Source organism: Neoarius graeffei, chromosome 19 (assembly GCF_027579695.1).
Source record: "Neoarius graeffei isolate fNeoGra1 chromosome 19, fNeoGra1.pri, whole genome shotgun sequence".
NCBI lineage: Eukaryota > Metazoa > Chordata > Actinopteri > Siluriformes > Ariidae > Neoarius > Neoarius graeffei.
The window spans coordinates 24,382,287-24,405,993 of NC_083587.1; the positions used below are offsets into that span (position 1 = coordinate 24,382,287).

Here is a 23,707-nt window from a genome sequence, read left to right on the forward strand (position 1 = left end):
TTCCGAATGGTTTATTTAGCAGGTAAAACAGTTTTGTGAACTATTATATCACTGGTCACTGAACCGGAAGACAGTGTATCTCAACCAATCGTGTGAAGTGTTTTAAAAATACCCAAAAGCACATGGCATATCGTTCTGTCTCATCCAAACATAACAATGTCAAAACGCGTGGTCACGTTGAAAGACCTTTGGACGAAAAAAGAAAAAAGGAAACAAAACGAAGACACAGAAGTAACAGATACTAATCCAGCCGACAGTACACAACCCGATACAAGATATTATGAAATAGATTTAATCTGTTCTTGTATAATGGTTGGTACTGTAACATTACTGTAAATAATAAGAGATTATCATGATAATATACTGTTTAGGAAGTCTGTATTTTGGGATTATCTCTAGTCATCTATGTCAAAAACTAGTTTAAAGATAAGTTCTACATGAATGCTAGTTGATTTTTTTGTTTGTTTTTTTTGTTTGGGAGTAATTTGTTTAATTCAGTTTAGTATTATGTTATTAATCATATTCAAATAGTAAAGGTGCTTAGTTGATATATAAGACATATATAAGTTTGTGTACAAATATGATCTTAGAGTAATTATATGACAGTGTGAAGACATACTAAGTCATTTGATTCTGATTGATAATGGTTTTTGAAGTTTGAATTTGATATTATTTTTCTAATGCCAATATACAATTAGTTTGATAATGTTTGGTATTATGTAAGTTTTATTTAAAAATATTATGAAATATATTTAATCTGTTCTTGTGTAATTGTAGGTGCTGTAAGATTGCAAATGATAGAGATTATATACTTTTTAGGAAGTCTGAATTTTGAGATTATCTCCAGTCATTTATGTCAAAATCTAGTTTAAACATAGGTAGATTGTTGAATGTTTTTCACTTTCATGAAAGGTGGTCTGAACAAAACAAATATGATAGCATTTTTAAATACTTGATCGTGATTTTATTTTATTCAGAAAGTCAGATTTTTCATCTTATTATTAATTAATAGTGGCAAGACTACATGGATTTTGGATTTAACTATCTCAAATGATGTAATATTAACTTAGTCATATTTGATATGCAATATTAACCTAGTCATATTTGAAATGCAACATTATACTACTGGTGGTCAAATTGTTAAAAATAGGCTAGTCACATGATTTATAGTAAAACAGTAACCTAGTCATATAACAGAAAACTAGTCATATTTGTAAGGTTTTGCAGTATATAATTCTTCATATAGTTTTTGATCTAAAATCTTTACATTTTTAAAGTTCAGATCTGATCATAATGTTTGTGCAATACTATAAACTGTGGATAAGTGTTTGCTGATATGGTTTTCATATCACTGTATTAAAGGATATGTATAGTGCCATAATTATATTATATAGATTAACATCTGATATGAATGTTTGTGGGTGGCACGGTGGTGTAGTGGTTAGCGCTGTCGCCTCACAGCAAGAAGGTCCGGGTTCGAGCCCCGTGGCCGGCGAGGGCCTTTCTGTGCGGAGTTTGCATGTTCTCCCCGTGTCCGCGTGGGTTTCCTCGGGGTGCTCCGGTTTCCCCCACAGTCCAAAGACATGCAGGTTAGGTTAACTGGTAACTCTAAATTGACCGTAGGTGTGAATGTGAGTGTGAATGGTTGTCTGTGTCTATGTGTCAGCCCTGTGATGACCTGGCGACTTGTCCAGGGTGTACCCCGCCTTTCACCCGTAGTCAGCTGGGATAGGCTCCAGTTTGCCTGTGACCCTGTAGAACAGGATAAAGCGGCTAGAGATAATGAGATGAATGTTTGTTACATGTATTTAGTTTTATTAATAAAACTGTTCTGTTTATAGATGTACTCTTGAAAATATCTACCAATGTATTAGTTGTTTTTCTGTCCCCACTAACTGGAACAAATGAGGGATATTTTTACCCATGTTAATATTTTCTGTCCCCTGTTTCTACAACTAGTGAGGGATCTGTCCCCTATTTTCAAATTCCTAGATTAGGCTCTGAGCCTAATGATTGGTTGTTCGCGTTAGGGGCGGGATGGAGCCGTATGATTGACTGTTCTATTTAGGGGTGGGGCTTAATCTGACGTATTTGCGACTCTCTTTTATTTTGTGCTGTGTAAAGCCGGAAGTTTGCAGTTTGAGACTACGTGCTTTACTGGTAGGTATTATTATAGTGGGAGTGTCCATTTTGTATGTTGCCAAAGTGTCTGTTAACTTTAGAGTTTTTGTAAAGGGGAAAAAATACCCCAAGCAAACAAAAAAGCTTTTTCTTGCAGCTACAGTAATAATGCCTCGCTGTGGAGGGCTGTCTGAGGTGGAAGAGGCCACTGCTGAGGTGCAGAAAATCTGTGATGAGGTTGGTGTTTGTTTAATTTCCACATCACATCGCTCATTCAGTTGTCAAAAAAAAGTTTTAATTATTTAAACTGATAATCACCAACTTTACCAACAAACTCTGGTCAGTGTTGGTACTCTTAACACTCAGTAAATATTTTCCTACATGGGAACAGCCTCAGGACAGAGGGGTTTGTGCTTTATGGTGAGCCAGTAACATGACTCAAGCTGCTTTTTGGGTTTTATTACCTTCAAGAGAGGAAAAAACTACAAACAAAGAAAGGCTGGTGAGGGAACGGTGGTTTATAGTTTCAGACACGCTTTTTTTTTTTAATAACAAGCCACATGTCTTTTAAAACTGAGTAAGCCTGTATGTATTTTGCACTTGTACTGTTTCAGTAAAACCTGATTGTGTGTGTAATGATGTATAGGAGTGGAATTGTTTAGATTGCCTTACTGAAGTTACCATGACTTCTACATGTGACAGTCATGAGTATGCACAGTTATGTGTATGAGTCACTGATTGCAGAATGAGGCCACTGCTGAGGTGCAGAAAATCTGTGATGAGGTTGGCATTTGTTTTGTTGGAAATCCTGATTAGTAATGATTTTTGTTTTTTTGCCATCGCAGATGAAGCATTATGCAGAGCAAAAAACAGGAAGAACATTTGACGTCTTCACTGCTAAATCCTACAAGACACAGGTGGTCGCTGGGACAAACTATTTCATCAAGGTAGGACACAAACTCACTCACAGTCTCCTAGTGACTAGACCTGAAGCCCTTTCCTTTTTCTTCAAATAATAACTTGTGTCTGATGATCGCTGGTGTGTTTTTCAGGTCCATGTGGGTGGTGATGAATATGTTCACCTGCGTGTCTATAAGATGCTGCCTTATGCTGGAGAAAAACTGGAACTTACTGAAATACAGGCTCTCAAAGCCTATCAGGACTCCATCGAATACTTCTAAACATACGTTCCATTAAAAAAGAAACACCGTAGAAACTGCATTAACATAAAGAATCAGAGGCTGTGTTTAAAGGATATGGGACATGAAACATAAAAGCACGCTATATCAGTTTCTTTCCATTAAAAATATGAATTAATTGCATCAACAAATACAAAATCATCTATTAAATTCAGCAAAATCGTTATATTCGTGATGATTATATGGCATTTCTGCTCGACTTCCGATATGCATTTTTTGCAACCGGAAGAGCCGCTGTCACGTGATCATACGTCACAAAAACTTTCGGGCACAGCACAAGCGGGTAGATGAATGGAGAAGTGGATGACAAAAAAATTTGGTTTTATAGTCTTTAAAGTACATTGGACATCATGGTGTATTGTGCTGCTTATGGTTGCAATAATTCCAATGAGAAATGCCCTGGAGTAAGTTTTTTTGCATTCCCCAAGGACCCGAAGCTGAGGAAAGTGTGGGCTCACCTGCGCATGCGCAGTAGGCTTTGCGCATGTGCAGTAGGCTTGGTAGGATAACTTTACAGAACACCTGTTGAAAAAACTTTGCACCTACTGTTTCCCACAAACTGTGTTCGGACCATTTCACTGAGGATCCTTTCAACATTAATACTCAGGTACTGAGCGATATTAATTCATGAAACAGGAAGTATAAGGATGAGAAAAAAAAAACAGTTTAAATCGGGAAGCTGCACACATTTGTGCCAGGCTGCACAAATGTGCGCAGCTTCCCGATTTAAACTGTTTTTTTCTCATCCTTATACTTCATGTTTCATGAATTAATATCGCTATTTTTATTTTTTTAAATCGGATCTGCGCGATTCAGCCGTGAAAAAGGCGGCATCCGCTGAAAGGCGCGCTGTTTGCATCCCTGCACGGAGGCCAGGGGACAGGGCAGGAATATTTTTGTTGATATGAGTGATCCGGTGCAATTTCGCGACCCCCCTTGTTGAAGACCTCTGCGCTAAGCGACTGAAAGCCGAGGTAAGGATTAGTATTATAATTTTGGGTGTATCAGTTATTGATTATCATAATTCTGACTCGTTTCGCCATTTTGAATGTTTTCATCTCGGACTCTGGAAGCATTGTATCTCAATCAATCTCGAAAAATATCAGCAAAAAAAAAAAAAACTAGCTTGCAACGGACTTTAGCTAGATCTATGATGAACTTTCAATGTATGATACAAAAATAATACTTCTTTCAACAGATCATTAGCCTTTGAGCAGAATTGTTTTTAACTTACCAGGAAGTGTTATCGAGCCGACCACTTTTAGTTTCATGAGGGCTGAATGAACTCTCACTCTCAGAATCATCTGACCCGTCAGAGTAAAGACAAGATCCATGTTCATGTGAATTTCCAACTATCGGTTCGAATTGATAGGGTCTAACTTCACATCTCTGTGAAACATCGGGAATATCACTGTCGATGGTGTCCATTTCGGTAACCTGTTTACATTAGATTCCCAAGCTCTGGCTCCTTGGAAAGTTTTTGTGATGTCACAGGTCACGTGACCACCTAGCTAATTAACGAATCCTTGTTTTACGCTGATGTATAAAAAAAACTTGAATAATGTGGTGATTTTCACATTTTTGACGCCCTGCAGTGATTTAGATGGCATTTCTTATGTCCTTTATACATAATTATGCCCAGGTAAAAATCCATGTCCCATATCCTTTAAGTTATTACACCTGGAATGTCACCAGATTAAACTGGTTCAAAACATTAATCACAACATGTTTACTATCTCTACAAATGATCAAAATTAAAGAGAACATATGAAGTGATATTTGATATGTCTATATGTCCTTGAAGAATGCAGTAGCTATAATGAAATTAAAGGTAGGAATAAACATTGATGCATGACTACTGCTTTTAATGTATTAATTTGTCCAGAATTGTGTGGAAATAAATTTTAATTAAAGTCCATTGGACCCTGTGATAACAGAATAAAATTCCCATTTACTATGTTATTTGTTTACCCCCTAGCCCAGGGTGTATGCAGGTTATCCCAATTTAAAATAATACTTTTTAAGGCTATAATACCACTTTTAAATATGAATTTGGAATCGTGACATACTAAATATATAAAGCAACATAATATAAAGTATATAACATTGTCATCATATCTATGTTCTATGCATTTAGTTGTTACTTGAACCAATGAACAATTGAAAACCAATGTAACTAACAAGGCTGAGGCGTAGCCTTGTGATTGGCTGTTCTCTTTATGGGTGGGACTTGTATTCTGATTTATGTTAGTGCTTCCGTTTTATCTTCTGCAGTTTGAGACTTCGCTCTTTATTGGTAGGTGTTACTATTTTGGGACTATCTGCTTTAACCAAAGTGTCTGTTAACTTTGGAGTTTTAGTAAAGTTAAGGTGAACTAATTTTTGCCTGACAGCTACAGTAATAATGACTTGCTGTGGAGGGCTGTCCGAGGTGAAAGAGGCCACTGCTGAGGTGCAGAAAATCTGTGATGAGGTTTGTGTATTTTGTTTTATTCTCCAATATAATTTGTTCTGCTAAAATACCTGAGCTCATTCTAATTTCTCACCGCCTGCTTTACCAACAAGCTATGATCAGTATGCTGATGCTGATCTGCCAGGAAAAAAAATCCATGGTAATAAAACTATTTTTCTCTAGGGTATTTGTCTATGCCAAACCTAGTGTTTAAAGGGCATATCGCCGGTAAATTCAGGAGCAAGATCAATGTAATTCTATTTTATATTAAACTTTGGTCAAATATCTCATCTCGTTATCTCTAGCTGCTTTATCCTGTTCTACAGGGTCGCAGGCATGCTGGAGCCTATCCCAGCTGACTACAGGCGAAAGGTGGGGTACGCCCTGGACAAGTTGCCAGGTCATCACAGGGCCCAGACACAGACACGTTCACACCTATGATTAATTTAGAGTCACCAGTTAACCTAACCTACATGTCTTTGGACTGTGGGGGAAACCGGAGCACCCCCACGCGGACATGGGGAGAACATGCAAACTCCGCACAGAAAGGCCCTTGCCAGCCACGGGGCTCGAACCCGGACCTTCTTGCTGTGAGGCGACAGTGCTAACCACTACACCACCATGCCGCCCCCACTTTGGTCAAATATCTGTCACATTTTGCATTTTGTGCAATTTTTTTTTTTTTTACCTTGTGCAATACCAGAAATATTCAGTTCAAATCAAGCCACTTGAGGCAAATTGCTGGTTGCTTGAGGTCGTGTTTCAAACTACATGTTATTCCTTCTTTATTCCTCCAGTCCTGATTAATTCTCAAATCTTAATGGTCAGAAGGTGCTGATTAATTTTCCAACAACTCATTCAGAGGGACTTTTTTGGCAGGCATTGTACATAATCTAACACTAAATAGATTAAAATGTTGCTTATTAATAAGGAAAAAAATTGATCTTTTGATATAGTTAAGTTTTCCATAAGAAGTCATTTATTTAACATTTTTAGGAGGAGTCTCCAGTGTCAGAGCTCTGTAACATTCAGTAAGCTTTCCTACATGGGAAAATATTCAGGACAGATTTTGCACTTTGAGGTTTCTCAATAATGTGACATTTATTATTCGCTTCAGGAAAGGGAACAGAGAACCTGGTGAGGGAAGTTTTGGGTTCAGATACGGTGCATGCTATTTTCCTGCATTAAAAAAACCAACAACAACAACCCACTGTTATAAACATAACAAGCCCCATATGTTTAATACCGAGTAAACCTGTGTTTCTCACTTGTACAGTTTCAGTAAAACTTGATTAACAAGTTACCATGAGTTCTACACATGAGTATAGACAGTTATGTGTATAACAGTTATGTGTATGAGTCATAGACACTGATTTCAGAATAAAAGCGGAAGTTCTGATGAGTAATGATTGTTTTTCGAAATCACAGATGAAGCCTTACTCGGAGCAAAAAACAGGAAGAACATTTGACGTCTTCACTGCTAAATCCTACAAGACACAGGTGGTCAATGGGACAAACTATTTCATCAAGGTAGGACACAAACTCACTCACAGTCTCCTAGTGACTAGACCTGAAGCCCTTTCCTTTTTCTTCAAATAATAACTTGTGTCTGATGATCGCTGGTGTGTTTTTCAGGTCCATGTGGGTGGCGATGAATATGTTCACCTGCGTGTCTATAAGACGCTGCCTCATGCTGGAGAAAAACTGGAATTTACTGAAATACAGACACAAAAAAACAAAGATGACCCAATTGAATACTTCCCTCCTGAACATGCGCTCCATTAAGAAAGAGTCACAAATGTATCTAAGAAGAGTTTGAACGCATTAATTTGCTCAGAATTCTGTGGAAATAAAATTGAATTAAAGTGAATGAACCCTGTGATAAGATTTACTGTATGCCATTTGTTTACTCTCTATCCCTTGGTATCCTGAGATTGTCCTAATTTAAAAATGAATAATTTTTAAGACTTTTTAATATTACTTCAAAGGTGATTTTGAAGCATATGAACCATATATACAGTGGTGCTTGAAAGTTTGTGAACCCTTTAGAATTTTCTATATTTCTGCATAAATGTGACCTAAAACATCATCAGATTTTCACACAAGTCCTAAAAGTAGATAAAGAGAACCCAGTTAAACAAATGAGACAAACATATAATACTTGGTCATTTATTTATTGAGGAAAATGATCCAATATTACATATCTGTGAGTAGCAAAAGTATGTGAACCTCTAGGATTAGCAGTTAATTTGAAGATGAAATTAGAGTCAGGTGTTTTCAATCAGTGGGATGACAATCAGGTGTGAGTGGGCACCCTGTTTTATTTAAAGAACAGGGATCTATCAAAGTCTGATCTTCACAACACATGTTTGTGGAAGTGTATCATGGCACGAACAAAGGAGATTTCTGAGGACCTTAGAAAAAGCGTTGTTGATGCTCATCAGACTGGAAAAGGTTACAAAACCATCTCTAAAGAGTTTGGGCTCCACCAATCAACAGTCAGACAGATTGTGTACAAATGGAGGAAATTCAAGACCATTGTTACCCTCCCCAGGAGTGGTCGACCAACAAAGATCACTCGAAGAGCAAAGCGTGTAATAGTCGGCGAGGTCACAAAGGACCCCAGGGTAACTTCTAAGCAACTGAAGGCCTCTCTCACATTGGCTAATGTTCATGAGTCCACCATCAGGAGGACACTGAACAACAATGGTGTGCATGGCAGGGTTGCAAGAAGAAGCCACTGCTCTCCAAAAAGAACATTGCTGCTCGTCTGCAGTTTGCTAAAGATCACGTGGACAAGCCAGAAGGCTATTGGAAAAATGTTTTGTGGACGGATGAAACCAAAATAGAAATTTTTGGTTGAAATGAGAAGTGTTATGTTTGGAGAAAGGAAAACACTGCATTCCAGTATAAGACCCTTATCCCATCTGTGAAACATGGTGGTGGTAGTATCATGGTTTGGACCTGTTTTGCTGCATCTGGGCCAGGACGGCTTGCCAACATTGATGGAACACTGAATTCTGAATTATACCAGTGAATTCTAAAGGAAAATGTCAGGACATCTGTCCATGAACTGAATCTCAAGAGAAGGTGGGTCATGCAGCAAGACAACGACCCTAAGCACACAAGTCGTTCTACCAAAGAATGGTTAAAGAAGAATAAAGTTAATGTTTTGGAATGGCCAAGTCAAAGTCCTGACCTTAAGCCAATCAAAATGTTGTGGAAGGACCTGAAGCGAGCAGTTCATGTGAGGAACCCCACCAACATCCCAGAGTTGAAGCTGTTCTGTACAGAGGAATGGGCTAAAATTCCTCCAAGCCGGTGTTCAGGACTGATCAACAGTTACCGGAAACGTTTAGCTGCAGTTATTGCTGCACAAGAGGGTCACACCAGATACTGAAAGCAAAGGTTCACATACTTTTGCCAGTCACAGATATGTAATATTGGATCATTTTCCTCAATAAATAAATGACCAAGTATCATATTTTTGTCTCATTTGTTTAACTGGGTTCTCTTTATCTACTTTTAGGACTTGTGTGAAAATCTGATGTTGTTTTAGGTCATATTTATGCAAAAATACAGAACATTTCAAAGGGTTCACAAACTTTCAAGCACCACTGTACATACTCACCATCCATTTTATTAGGAACACCTGTACGTCTGCACATTCATGCAGTTATCTAATCAACCAATTATGTGGTAGTAGCACAATGCATAAAATCCTACAGATACATGCCAAGAGCTTCAGATAACGTTCACATCAAACATCAACATGGGGGGAAAGATCTCTGTGACTTTCCATTTGGCATGGGTGTTGGTGCCAGATGAACTGGTTTGAGTATTTCAGAAACTGCTGATTGCCTGCGATTTTCACATACGAGTCTCTAAAGTTTGCATAGAATGGTGCAAAAAACATTGAGTGAGAGACAGTTCTGTGGGTGGAAATACTCTGTTGATAAGAGAGGTCAGAGGAAAATGGCCAGATTGGGTCAAGCTACCAGGAAGGATATAATAACTCATATAATCACTCTTTACAACCATGGTGAGCAGAAAAGTATCTAAGCATAAAAACATCAAACCCTAAGGTGGATGAGTTACAACAGAGGAATATGGGATGAGTTGTATATATTTGTGGCTTATTTTATCCCCCTCTGTTATAATTTAATGCAGAAGATTTTGATGTGAGGACTTGGCAAGTTTATTGGTAAATGTTAGGATTTGGGGAATGTCAGTAGTGTGTGTAGCCCAGCTAACTTTGGATTTGCTGAGAGCTTTTTGTAAAATTCAAATACTATATTTTACTGAATTCATGTTTCTGGTTGGCACAGTAACAATGTATTTGGAGGGCTCTCTGAGGCCACCTCTGAGCTGCAGTAAATCTGTCATAAATTTATTTATTTATTTATTTATTTATTTTGTAGTATGTTCATTGAGCATCAACAATACAGATCTACAGATTGAAAACAGGGGGAAAAATCCCTACATGAAACACAGAATGCTCATATTTTCAGTTTTGCATTTTTCAGAATCCCCCCTCAAAAAAAGAAGAAGAAACAAACAAGCAAAAAAAAAACCACAGGACAAGAACACACAAACAGGGGAAATTAAAAAAAAAGTTGCAATGCTCAAGGACTCAGATATCTAGCTCCTCAGGTCTAATATTTAGTGAGTCTATAATGGACAGCAAGGGGTTCCAGGTTCTATCAAAGTTCCTCAGAGAGCCTCTGAGAGAAAACCTTAGCCTCTCCAACTTTAAGCTGAACAGGACTTCCCTAACCCATCAGCTATAGGATGGGGGTAAGGTGTGTTTCCAGTTAAGCAAAATTAAATGCCTGGCCAGTAGAATACAGAAAGCCATACTGTGTTGTGCTTCAGCTGATAAAGTATTGGTGTGTGGAATACCAAAAAGGGCAGGGAGGGGATGGGGGTCGGCTGCAACATTGTAGGCCATGTGAAGCGTATCAAATATTTTAGACCAAAAGTCTATCAGTTTTGGACATGACCAAAACATGTGCATGAGATCGGCAGGGGACTGGTTGCATCTATTACAAGTGTCTGCAACATTGGGATAGATTTTTGACAATCTATGATTCGTGTAGTAGATCCTATGTATGAGTTTGCATTGGATTAGCCCATGTCGGGCACAGATAGAGAAATTGTGCACTAACTCAAGAATGTTATCCCATTGGTCTGGCTCAAGATTTAGCCCTAGGTCTTGTTCCCAAAGTTTTTTTGTTTGTTGTGGGAAGACTGAAGTAATGGAGTCCAAGGCAGTAAAAATATGTGAAATATTCCCTCTCTGATTGGGGTTTATCATAAGAAGAGTATCTAACAAAATCTGTGCGGGGAGATTTGGGAAGTCAGGATAATTTTTCTGGATAAAGTGTCTAATTTGAAAAAAAAAAAGAAAAACGGAAAAGGTGGGGGGGGGGGGAGCTTAAATCTGGTCGACAGGTCAGTAAAGGACATGAAAGTACCATTGTCATAAAGATCATTAATAGAAGTTATGCCACTCTCAGACCAAAATTGAAAGGCAGAATCCATAGTTGATGGTTTAAAATTGTGGTTGTGCAACACTGGAGCATAAATAGAGCAGTCTCACAGGCCAAAATGCTTCCTGAATTGCAACAAGATTTTGAGCGACTGGTTGACTACTGGATTAATGCTTACATCAGCGGTTGACACAGAGAGTGAAGAGCACAGCCACGCCCTCAATGAGGTCTGAGATGAAGAAATTTCAATTTGGACCCAGGCCGGCTGATCGGTAATGACTTTGTCAGTCCAGTATAGCAATTTACGAATGTTAGCTGCCCAGTAGTAGTGCAAAAAATTGGGGAGAGCAAGACCCCCTACCCGTTTAGGGAGCTGCAATATCTTTTTTTGCATGCACACAGGTTTACTGGCCCAAAGAAATTTTGATACTGATTTGTCCAACTTAGCAAAGAACTTTTTTGCGGTGAGTGCAGGAATATGTTGAAAAAGGTAAAGGAACTTTGGCAGAACAGTCATTTTGATGAGGTTCACCCTGCCAGCTAAAGACAGGGGTAAAGTTGACCATCTGGCAAAGTCCCCAACTTTACCAAGTAAGAGAACAAAAATTTTGTTGAAAGTGTCAGCTAGAGTCCTGTTGATAAATATGCCCAAGTATTTAAAACCTTTATCCGCTCTTTTAAAAGGAGCTATATTATCTGGAAGGTCCCCAACTAAGTTGTTTATTACAAATAACTCACTTTTTCCAAAATTGAGTTTATAGCCAGACAATTGGCCATATTGTTTTAGAATGTCTAAGACTACTGGGAGTGATGTGGAAGGATTTGATACATAAAGGAGTAAATCATCTGCATACAGTGATAGCTTGTGTACAGTTCCTTGGCGAAAGATACCCTGAAATCTTGGTTCAGATCTTAGCCAAATGGCTAGAGGTTCAATAGCTATGGCAAACAATAAAGGGGATAGTGGACACCCCTGTCTTGTGCCACGGTGGAGTTGAAAGGGGGGTGAGACTATATAGTTTGTTTGTACAGATGCTACTGGAGATGAATATAGCAATTTCACCCATGAAATAAAACCTGAGCCTAACCCAAATCTGTCCATTACTTCAAAGAGAAAGTCCCATTCCACCCTGTCAAAAGCTTTCTCCGCATCCAGAGACACCACAGCCTCTGGGGTGCTGGAGCTGGGCATGTTAAGTACAACCCCGATTCCAAAAAAGTTGGGACAAAGTACAAATTGTAAATAAAAACGGAATGCAATGATATGGAAGTTTCAAAATTCAATATTTTATTCAGAATAGAACATAGATAACATATCAAATGTTTAAACTGAGAAAATGTATCATTTAAAGAGAAAAATTAGGTGATTTTAAATTTCATGACAACAACACATCTCAAAAAAGTTGGGACAAGGCCATGTTTACCACTGTGAGACATCCCCTTTTCTCTTTACAACAGTCTGTAAACGTCTGGGGACTGAGGAGACAAGTTGCTCAAGTTTAGGGATAGGAATGTTAACCCATTCTTGTCTAATGTAGGATTCTAGTTGCTCAACTGTCTTAGGTCTTTTTTGTCGTATCTTCTGTTTTATGATGCGCCAAATGTTTTCTATGGGTGACAGATCTGGACTGCAGGCTGGCCAGTTCAGTACTCGGACCCTTCTTCTACGCAGCCATGATGCTGTAATTGATGCAGTATGTGGTTTGGCATTGTCATGTTGGAAAATGCAAGGTCTTCCCTGAAAGAGACGTCGTCTGGATGGGAGCATATGTTGCTCTAGAACCTGGATATACCTTTCAGCATTGATGGTGTCTTTCCAGATGTGTAAGCTGCCCATGCCACACGCACTAATGCAACCCCATAGCATCAGAGATGCAGGCTTCTGAACTGAGCGCTGATAACAACTTGGGTCGTCCTTCTCCTCTTTAGTCCGAATGACACGGCGTCCCTGATTTCCATAAAGAACTTCAAATTTTGATTCATCTGACAACAGAACAGTTTTTCACTTTGCCACAGTCCATTTTAAATGAGCCTTGGCCCAGGGAAGACGTCTGCGCTTCTGGATCATGTTTAGATACAGCTTCTTCTTTGAACTATAGAGTTTTAGCTGGCAACGGCGGATGGCACGGTAAATTGTGTTCACAGATAATGTTCTCTGGAAATATTCCTGAGCCCATTTTGTCATTTCCAATACAGAAGCATGCCTGTATGTGATGCAGTGCCATCTAAGGGCCCGAAGATCACGGGCACCCAGTATGGTTTTCCGGTCTTGACCCTTACGCACAGAGATTCTTCCAGATTCTCTGAATCTTTTGATGATATTATGCACTGTAGATGATGATATGTTCAAACTCTTTGCAATTTTACACTGTCGAACTCCTTTCTGATATTGCTCCACTATTTGTCAGTGCAGAATTAGGGGGATTGGTGATCCTCTTCCCATCTTTACTTCTGAGAGCCACTGCCACTCCAAGATGCTCTTTTTATACCCAGTCATGTTAATGACCTATTGCCAATTGACCTAATGAGTTGCAATTTGGTCCTCCAGGTGTTCCTTTTTTGTACCTTTAACTTTTCCAGCCTCTTATTGCCCCTGTCCCAACTTTTTTGAGATGTGTTGCTGTCATGAAATTTCAAATGAGCCAATATTTGGCATGAAATTTCAAAATGTCTCACTTTCGACATTTGATATGTTGTCTATGTTCTATTGTGAATACAATATCAGTTTTTGAGATTTGTAAATTATTTCATTCCGTTTTTATTTACAATTTGTACTTTGTCCCAACTTTTTTGGAATTGGGGTTGTATATTGAAAAGTCTTCTGGTGTTGTGAAATGAGTGTCTTCCCAACATGAAGCCTGTTTGATCTGATGAAATGATCCCGGGTAGAACTTGCTGAAGACGGAGGGATAAAATTTTGGCAAGAATTTTGTAGTCAACATTTAACAGTGATATGGGTCTAAAACTACTGCCTAATAAAGGAACTTAATCGTTTTTTAGAAGAAGAGAAATAGTAGCATTAGTCAAGGTTGGGGGGAGTTGGCTAACAGACAGTGCCTCATTATATACATCACTTAGGACCGTGGAGAGAAGTGGTGCAAATTTCTTATAAAATCCTACCATGAATCCATCAGGACCCGGTGATTTGCCACTTTGTAAAGCCCTAATAGCGCTCGTAACCTCCATTGGTGAAATTGGGCTGGCTAAATTTTCTACCAACTCCTCATCTATTCTGGGAAATTCAATAGTGTTGAGCATATTGACCGTATTAATCTGAGGATGATCTGATGCATATAGATCAGAATAAAATTTGGCAAATGTTTCATTTATATGTTTTGGGTCTGTCAGAGTGATGCCTGATGGTGACTTAACACTTGGAATAAGCCTAGAGGCAGCTGTAGCTCTATCTTGCTGGGCAAGGAGTTTGCCAGCCTTGTCCCCTGATTCAAAAATCCGTTGTCTAGATTTGAGCAATTGCAGTTCTGCTTCATTTGTAGTTAAAAGATTTAACTCAGATTGAAGCTGCAGGCGGACACATCTGGGGTGTCATTAATTAAAAAAAAATAACTGTATGATGGATTTTACGGAATCAACAAAGGGGTCATTAGCTAGTAGATGTGAGTTGAATCTCCATGGTTTTAGAGGACGTCTGTAAGTAGGAAAATGTATGTCTAATGATGTGGGAGCATGGTCTGAAATTACAATGCTATGGTAATCGCATGCATGTATATTAGAGAGTAATCTGTTATCTAAAAGAAAAAAGTCTATTCTAGAGTAGGAATGATGGACATGTGAAAAAAAGGATTTTTTTATCTGGGAATTTAGACCTCCATGGGTCTAACAAACCCAGCTCTGTTGCAGTGGAAGTTAATTGTTTGGCCGAGTTTGTAAGGAAATATGGTCTAGAAGAGGATCTGTCTAAATCAGCATCTTGAACAATATTGAAATCCCCCCCCCCCCCCCCCCCCCCCATAATTATGTGGTATTTTTCAATATTGGGAATGGAGGTGAAAAACCTGGATATGAACTGTTCATCATCCCAATTTGGTGCATAAACACTAGCTAAGATAACTGGGGTATTGCACAGCCTCCCTGAGACTATAACAAACCTACCAGATGAGTCAGCTACAACTTTTTCTGGCTCAAATGGAATGTGGCTTTGAATCAAAATTGCAGCTCCCCAAGCTCTAGCACTGAACTTCGAATGATACAAATGACTAAACCTGCCCCTTTTAATGCGCAAAATCTCATCACTATGCAGGTGTGTCTCCTGCATAAACACCACATCTCTCAGCCCCTGAATGTGAGATATAATCTTATTTATTTTAGTAGCTTGGTTTGCCCCTTTACGTTCCATGATATGAAATGGATATTATTCACTGTTTTTTTTTTTACTTTCCATACAAGTGATGGGTTATCTATGTAGTATAATATGCATAGTATGATGTATGAGTATGTAAGTATGATACAAGTATGCATAGTATGTAAGTATGATATAGCACAATATGTGAGAATTGAAAAACTAAGGAAAAAACCCCAAAACAACAACAACAAACACACAAAATAAACCACAGGTAAGAACATATCCCCACCCCTCCTCACATGGTCCCACCATCCCCTGCCATCCCTGCACCCACAACCCTTGCACAAAATGTGCCATATTCCCTTAACAAAATTTTCCCGGGGCTCCTATCCTCTCGTCTTCTGCCCCGCCACACGTTGTCTAAGTATTAATAAAACAACCACAATCTGTATCAATACACTGCTGAACAGTAACACCCACCATTCTATGCCTGATGAACCTAGAGGGGTTCAACAAGCAAAACTTAAAATGACAACTAATCTGAACAGAGCAGTCTTGCAGAAAGAAAGAGAAGAAAAAAAGCCATCAGTCAGCCCAGCTTTCCATGCCACAGAGGCTAACTTTAAGTATCCTATAGCACCAATGAACAATTAACAAGCTCAATTAACAAAACAGCCTCATCTTTAGCAGCTGCGCCACTCAGTGGCATGTGAGTAAAGTAAAGCAAAAAGAAATAGATAATAACACACAACGACGTAATATACCGATGTAGGCTACAGCTCACAGTCCTTCCAGGCCATAGGCAAGATTAGTAACAACTCTGTTTGTTACCCTGCATTCATTTTTTCCCATATCAATACCAAAGAAAAAGAAAAAAAAATAGTAACACACAAGAAAAAATGAACCTGTGACAGCCGGCCTTAACTTGAGTCAGTCATCTATCGGTGAGGTAGGTTTCTGGTACGTGGCCAAAAACTGCTGAGCTGCTTTCACCGATGACAGTCGCCGTCTACCCCCGTCATCAGCCTTGATAAACAGCCGCGCCGGATATAGCAGTGAGGGCTTGAGTTAGAGAGTGTAGAGCCGGTGCATTATCTCTTTGTACTCAGCACGCTGGTCCAGCACTTCGGGGCAGTAATCTTCATATATGTAGATCGGCTTATCATCATACTTTAACTTGCCTCGTTTCCGACGGGCAGCACGAATTACAGTGTCCTTAGTTTGAAACTTATGAAAAGAGATGATCACTGCTCTGGGCCTTTCTCCCTCAGCTGGTTTGGGTTTGAGTGCATGATGGGTTCTCTCGAGTTCCGGAGGAGAAGGTAGCACGTCTTTTCCCAGTACATCAACCAAGAGTTTAGAAAAAAACATCGTTGGCCCTGCACCCTCTATTGCTTCAGGCACTCCTATGAGACACAAATTGCACCGTCTACTTCTCCCCTCTAGGTCTGTGAGCCTAGCTCTCAGCTTTGCATTATCTTCAGCCATAGAGGTTACCTGTGTTTCTAGTAGCTGCAATTGGCTCAGCCCAGATTCCACATCACAAATACATTGCTCATGGTTGTTCACCGTGGACTGTATCGCGTCTAACTTTGTATCAATGGCAGCAAGCTTATTTTCAAATCTGACAGAAAGAGAGTCAGGTTTAGTCAACAGGTCCGCTCTTAGGTCGGCTAGCATGCTAGCCAAGGTAGCATTATCGATAGCGGGGTTAGCGGCAGCAGCTTGTTCTTGTCTTTTCTTATCCGGTTTACCTGGCTTGGATGTCATGCTGGCTGGCAAAACACTGTTTAGTATGTTGCAGTCACTAGTTGCGATAATTTTTGAGTGAATAGTGGTCAAAATAGAAAGTGTGTGGCAGGAGCCTAGAAAAACACCACTACTCCATTCTGCTCACCAACCGGAAGTCATTAATTTATTTTGAGTTTTTTCCCATCTCTGAGTCGACAAAAACAGCTTTGATTTTCATAACTGGTCATCATATGTTTTATCAACAGGCTTTAGTCAGGATAATTATGCTATTCGATCAGGTAAAGCCGTTTGGTTTAGCATGAAATTCCTGATAATCATATTGGCTTATTTTTTCTGTCTTTACTTGAGCAAAATTAGTGTTTAACTGAATATTCTATTCTCATCAAAACCCATGAGGTGGAAGCCTTCTCTAAGCACATCAATGCAGTGGATATTAACATCAACTTCACTCGGGAGGACACAAGTGGGAATAATCTAGCCTTCTTGGATTGTGATGTACACATTAGACAAGACAGAAGCCTGAGCATCGAGGTCTACCGGAAACCCACACACACAGACCAGTACCTACTCTTTGACTCTCACCACCCACTGGAACACAAATTGGGGGTCATTAGGACCTTGCAACACAGGGCTCAGAATATCCCTACAACGATAGAGGGAAAAGAGAAGGAGCAGAATCACATCAAGAAAGCACTTCAGAACTGCGGGTATCCCAACTGGTCTTTCCTCAAGAGCAGAAAAAGGAACAGAATGGACAAGGAGGATAACAGGAACAAACACAAGAACATTGTCATTCCCTACATTTCTGGTCTATCTGAGAAACTCAGGAGGATCTTCTACAAACACAACATTCTGGTACATTTCAGACCCAGTAACACTCTGAAGCAGAAACTGGTCCACCCTAAGGACAGAATACCCAGACACAAACAGGACAACGTAGTGTATGCCATTCAGTGCAGTGAGGAATGCACTGACTTGTATATTGGGGAGACAAAACAACCGCTTCACAGGCGCATGGCTCAACACAGGAGAGCCAGTTCCTCAGGCCAGGACTCCGCTGTCAACCTTCATCTTAACAACAAAGGACACTCATTTCAGGATTGCAACGTACGCATTTTAGCCAGAGAGGATCGTTGGTATGAGTGAGGAGTTAAAGAAGCCATTTTTGTCAACCTGGAATGGCCATCACTGAACAGAGGTGGGGGTCTAAGACATCATTTATCAGCCACCTACAGTGCAGTCCTTGGCACACTTCCCAGACAACTGAATGCACACCAAAACCCAGCTGTTTTCAGTGACTCACAGGAGGACAGAGAGAATCAGCATTCCATTGATCACCCTAACGGGCAATCCATTGATCATCCTAATGACTCTCGAGGCCATTCACAACCAGCCCCCAGTGACCCACACCAACAGGATGACTCAATGACACCTTAGATGAGCTTTTCATCCATGAGAGGATAAATACCTGATGCTCCCTACCAGTCAGACAGAACTGAAGAAGCCCAAGGATGAGAGGTCTTCAAGAATCTTCAAACAAGTCCAGTTGCTCTCTTTTTCCACCAACAGACTACAGAGAGAACAAATTTTGCACATTTTTAATACCCTTTTAATGGCAACAACCATCAAAACTGTCAGAAATCTGTTCCTAGGCTGGTTTGAATTTCTTGAAGTTGCATTTCTTTATACTACAGCTGAATCTAAAGGTCAGAACGTGCTTAATTTTCTAACAATTTTCTAACACAGGGACTTGTATGACAGACCTTCAACGTAATCCATGTACATAATTATATGCAACTAAATGCACGATTCTAATTGGGTTAGAAGAGAGTACTAAGCTATACTTACACCATACTTAGCAGTTAGGAAAGTAGAAGCTATTTGTAACGTTTGTAAATTGCCCAGTAGTAACCACTCACTTCTACCATCGTACCATGATGTAACCTATAATAATGTTCAGATTACAGTGAAATCAAAATCATAGATATAGCATGTTCCTTATTTGTAAAATGTTCACCATAATGTATGCCATAAAACAGCCATATTTTCTCCATTTCTCTGTAATTTTTTTGTAGTAGTCCAAGCTTTTAATTCTTCTTGACATTTCAGCAAACTTTATATTATATATTGACCCAAGTGTCATGAGTTACATGTTTATTCCGTTAGTTAAGAAACTGAGCAGAAATGAGCCTCTGACAAACAAAAGAACCGTGATAAAGATCGGCCATTTAAAAATATTTATGAAGTGCCATGTTACTGATGATAATGTTTAATTATTGGTGTCTTTTTAACAAAGATAAGGTGGAGTTCACTGGAAATAAGGAGATTGGAAAATGCCATCTGTTTGTTCTTTTTTGTTTATTTTTGGATTTGCTGTGGTAATAAAAATGGAGGAGCACTGTTTAAAAGGTAGGTGCTGTTTGAGGAAATTGCTATTGTTTGCTGTCACGTGTCAGTCACAGGTTCTCAATTTTGTCAAGTCATTAGGATAATGTCTACTGAAATATGACATGTGCATGTGATGCCTTGCAGCTTTTATAAAAGGGAAGTGTAATTTAAGATGATTACACAGATAAATGCTTAAAGCTGAAACATTTGTGTTGTTATTCCTGCTGAATTAAATGACTGAACAGAGCCTAACTACTGTAGTTTCTTTATTTATATATGAATGTGGCAGACGCATCGAACAGAGGGCTGGGGGCTGTTTTGTCCCAGGAGGTGGAGGGGGAGGATCGCCCAGTGCTGTACATAAGTCGGAAGCTGTCAGTACGTGAGGGGCGCTACAGCACCATATAGAAGGAGTGCCTGGCCATCAAGTGGGCGGTCCTCGCCCTCCGTTACTACCTGCTGGAACACCCTTTCACCCTCCGTTCGGACCACGCGCCCCTCCAGTGGCTCCACCGCATGAAGGATGCCAACGCGCAGATCACCCGTTGGTATCTGGCACTCCAACCCTTTAACTTCAAGGTGGTCCACAGGCTGGGGGCGCAGATGGTCGTGGCGGCCTTCCTCTCCCATCGGGGGGGGGGAGTCGGCTGCGGGCCGGACGGCTGCCAGGCCTGAGTCGGGCGGTGGGGGTATGTGGCAGTGGGGGCGTGGTCAAGCTTCGGTCAGTGACTGGAGGGCGGAGTCAGGGAAGGTAAGTGGCAGAATCACTACACCTGATGTGAATTAACCTGTGTTTGTGTGTCTTCCCAGCAACCACACCCTATATAAGGAGAGAGAGAGCAGAGGAAGTGAGCTCCCACTCGCACCAGATGACTTGTGTGTGTGTGTGTATGTGTGTGGCTGGGAGAGTGAATGTTAGTACTGAAAAGTGCAAATAAAAAGAGTTTTTGGAACTCAGTTCTGGCCTTCTGTCCTTCTGTGCTCCACCCACCCACTCGGACTTCTACAATGAACTACTGCAGTTTATGGACTTATAGTTGTATTGAAATCAAACACATGAAAACATGGCATTAATACTGTTTTTATATTGTTCACAAATATCAGTTCCCATATATAACTCACTCACTATTTGGCATGTCACTGCAGTGACCACTCTGACATCCATCAAAGTTTCTAGGGAAACTTACAGCAGTGGTTTCCCATTGCTTCTACTGGATTATTATCGAAGTTTTCACACCAATTTTAGAGTAGCCAGTTAACATAACTGCATGTCTTTGGACTGTAGTAGAAACCAGAGCACCCAGTGGAAACCCACTCAGACACGAGGAGAACATGCAAACTCCACACAGAAAGGCCCCCGTCGGCTGCTGGGCTCGAACCTAGAACCTTCTTGCTGTGAGGCGACAGTGCTAACCACTACACCGCCATGCCACCTCCCTTATATCAGTTCCCAAACATCAGGTCCCAATCTCTATTCCTTTTTTCTTTGAGAAACGATCAACATTAAAGGGAATATACAGTACAGCACCTGTGATACAGTATGTTTAGAACAAGCATATGTCTATATGTCACTTTTTGTAGCCAGCTAATAATCTTTCAGTTATTACTTGGGGGATTTTCACACATTCGTCCTTGCAAAAGGCTTCCAGTTCTACAAGTTTCCTGGGCTGCCTTGCATGCACTGCTCTTTTGAGATCTAGCCACAGATTTTCAATGATGTTTAGGTCAGGGGACTGTGAGGGCCATGGCAAAACCTTCAGCTTGTGCCTCTTGAGGTATTCCATAGATTTTGAGGTGTGTTTTGGATCATCGTCTTATTGTAGGACCCATCCTCTTTTTAACTTCAACTTTTTTACAGATGGTGTGATGTTTGCTTCCAGAATTTGCTGGTATTTATTCAAATCCATGCTTCCCTCGACCAATGAAATGTGCCCTGTGTCACTGGCTACAACACAAACCCAAAGCATGGTCGATCCACACCCATGCTTCAGAGTTGGAGAGGTGTTCTTTTCCTGGAATTTGGCACCCTTTTTTCTCCAAACATACCTTTGCACATAGTGGCCAAAAAGTTCTATTTTGATTTCATCAGTCCACAGGACTTGTTTCCAAAATGCATCAGGGTTATTTAAATGTTCATTTGCAAACTTCAGACGCTGAATTTTGTGGCTAGGACGCAGGAAAGGTTTTCTTCTGATGACTCTCCCATGAAGGTCATATTTGTTCAGGTGTCGCTGCATAGTAGAACAGTGCACCACCACTCCAGGGTCTGCCAAATCTTTCTGAAGGTCTTTTGCAGTCAAACAGGGTTTTTATTTGCCTTTCTAGCAATCCAACAAGCAGTTCTTTCAGAAAGTTTTCTTCATCTTCCAGATCTCACCTTGATCTCCACTGTTTCTGTTAACTGCCATTTCTTAATAACATTACAATCTGAGGAAACAGCTACCTGAAAACATTTGCTACGTTCTTGTAGCCTTCTCCTGCTTTGTAAGTGTCAATTATTTTATTATTCAGAATGCGAGGGAGTTGCTTAGAGGAGCCCATGGCTGTTGATTTTAGGGACAAGTTTGAGGAGTCAGAGAATTTATACAGCTTTGAAATCTGCATCATCTGACCTTTCCTAAAGAAGAATTTGAATAAGCCACAGCTCAATAAGCTAATTAAGGTCTGGAACCTTGGTAAAAGTTACCTGACAACTCAAATGTATTGGGGTGCCCAGACTTTCGCATGGTCTTCCTTTTCTTTTTTCACTCTCCAATTGGACAGAACAAAAATAATACACAAATCTTGCAGAAAACGCTGAAAAGAAATGTGTCGTCTTTACCCTTATGCCTTTTGATGATCAGTTCATCTTCTGCTCACTTAACTATTCACAGTAACAGACATTTTTAGTAAGGGTGTCCAAATTTTTGCATGCCACTGTATTTGAGCAGACGGAGCAGCTGAGGAGCTGCAAGAGCTGGACAAACTAAAGGACGAAAGCGCTGCTGCAGCTTTCTTTTGAGGTTTAGGTTTTCACTTGAAAGTAATTTGAAAATGTTAAAAGTGAAATGCTGGAGCTGATTTTATTAATTCATCAGACTTATTATCATCAGTAAAATTGTATTCATACAGACATTATTAAGACAACACTGACTCCTGCTGGATATTGTGTGAACTGCACTAAAGAAACTGAAAATGAGAAATAATTTTAAAACAAATGTTGTTTCGAGGCATAGTTTTCAGAATGAATATTGGCAGCATGTTTAGGTTTTCTGTTTTTTTTTTAAATATTGATTAGCATCTTTTCCCCCCTCCTTCCAGGAAAAGACATCATATGCTCTGGATAAAGCCAAGGTATTCTGCTCACTTCTTCTGTCAGAAATGAAGTCCTTATGTGCCAATTTATTTTCATCTCATCTCATCTCATTATCTCTAGCCGCTTTATCCTTCTACAGGGTCGCAGGCAAGCTGGAGCCTATCCCAGCTGACTATGGGCGAAAGGCGGGGTACACCCTGGACAAGTCGCCAGGTCATCACAGGGCCGACACATAGACACAGACAACCATTCACACTCACATTCACACCTATGGTCAATTTAGAGTCACCAGTTAACCTAACCTGCATGTCTTTGGACTGTGGGGGAAACCGGAGCACCCGGAGGAAACCCATGCGGACACGGGGAGAACATGCAAACTCCACACAGAAAGGCCCTCGCCGGCCCCGGGGCTCGAACCCAGGACCTTCTTGCTGTGAGGCGACAGCGCTAACCACTACACCACCGTGCCGCCCCCAATTTATTTTGAATTAATAAATCATTTCATCTCAACATCTTTTCATCTTTTATATCTTTCAGAAATATTTTAAGACCATAGAGCCTAGTATTAATACATCTGTCCAGACTGTGAGAGGTGAGAAGCTTTAATCAGTGCACAAAGAAATATTTTATGAATACAATATATTTACTATATGCAATATTTTCACAGTGTGTTTCTGTTTATTGTTTCAGACACCTGTGCATTTC

At 40.0% G+C, this 23,707-nt stretch overlaps 2 protein-coding genes across 2 annotated transcripts; both read left to right on the forward strand.

Moving 5' to 3' along the window:
* Positions 1-2,073: 2,073 nt before the first annotated feature.
* LOC132867149 (cystatin-B-like) lies at positions 2,074-5,264 on the forward strand. Its single transcript, XM_060899912.1, has 4 exons — positions 2,074-2,160; positions 2,279-2,358; positions 2,967-3,068; positions 3,174-5,264. Exons 2-4 carry the CDS (start codon positions 2,290-2,292, stop codon positions 3,300-3,302), a joined length of 300 nt encoding a protein of 99 aa, XP_060755895.1. The 5' UTR covers positions 2,074-2,160; positions 2,279-2,289; the 3' UTR covers positions 3,303-5,264.
* A 91-nt stretch (positions 5,265-5,355) lies between these two features.
* Positions 5,356-7,642, forward strand: LOC132867148 (cystatin-B-like). Its single transcript, XM_060899911.1, has 4 exons — positions 5,356-5,616; positions 5,714-5,793; positions 7,201-7,302; positions 7,408-7,642. Exons 1-4 carry the CDS (start codon positions 5,565-5,567, stop codon positions 7,555-7,557), a joined length of 384 nt encoding a protein of 127 aa, XP_060755894.1. The 5' UTR covers positions 5,356-5,564; the 3' UTR covers positions 7,558-7,642.
* The last annotated feature ends 16,065 nt before the right edge of the window (positions 7,643-23,707 follow it).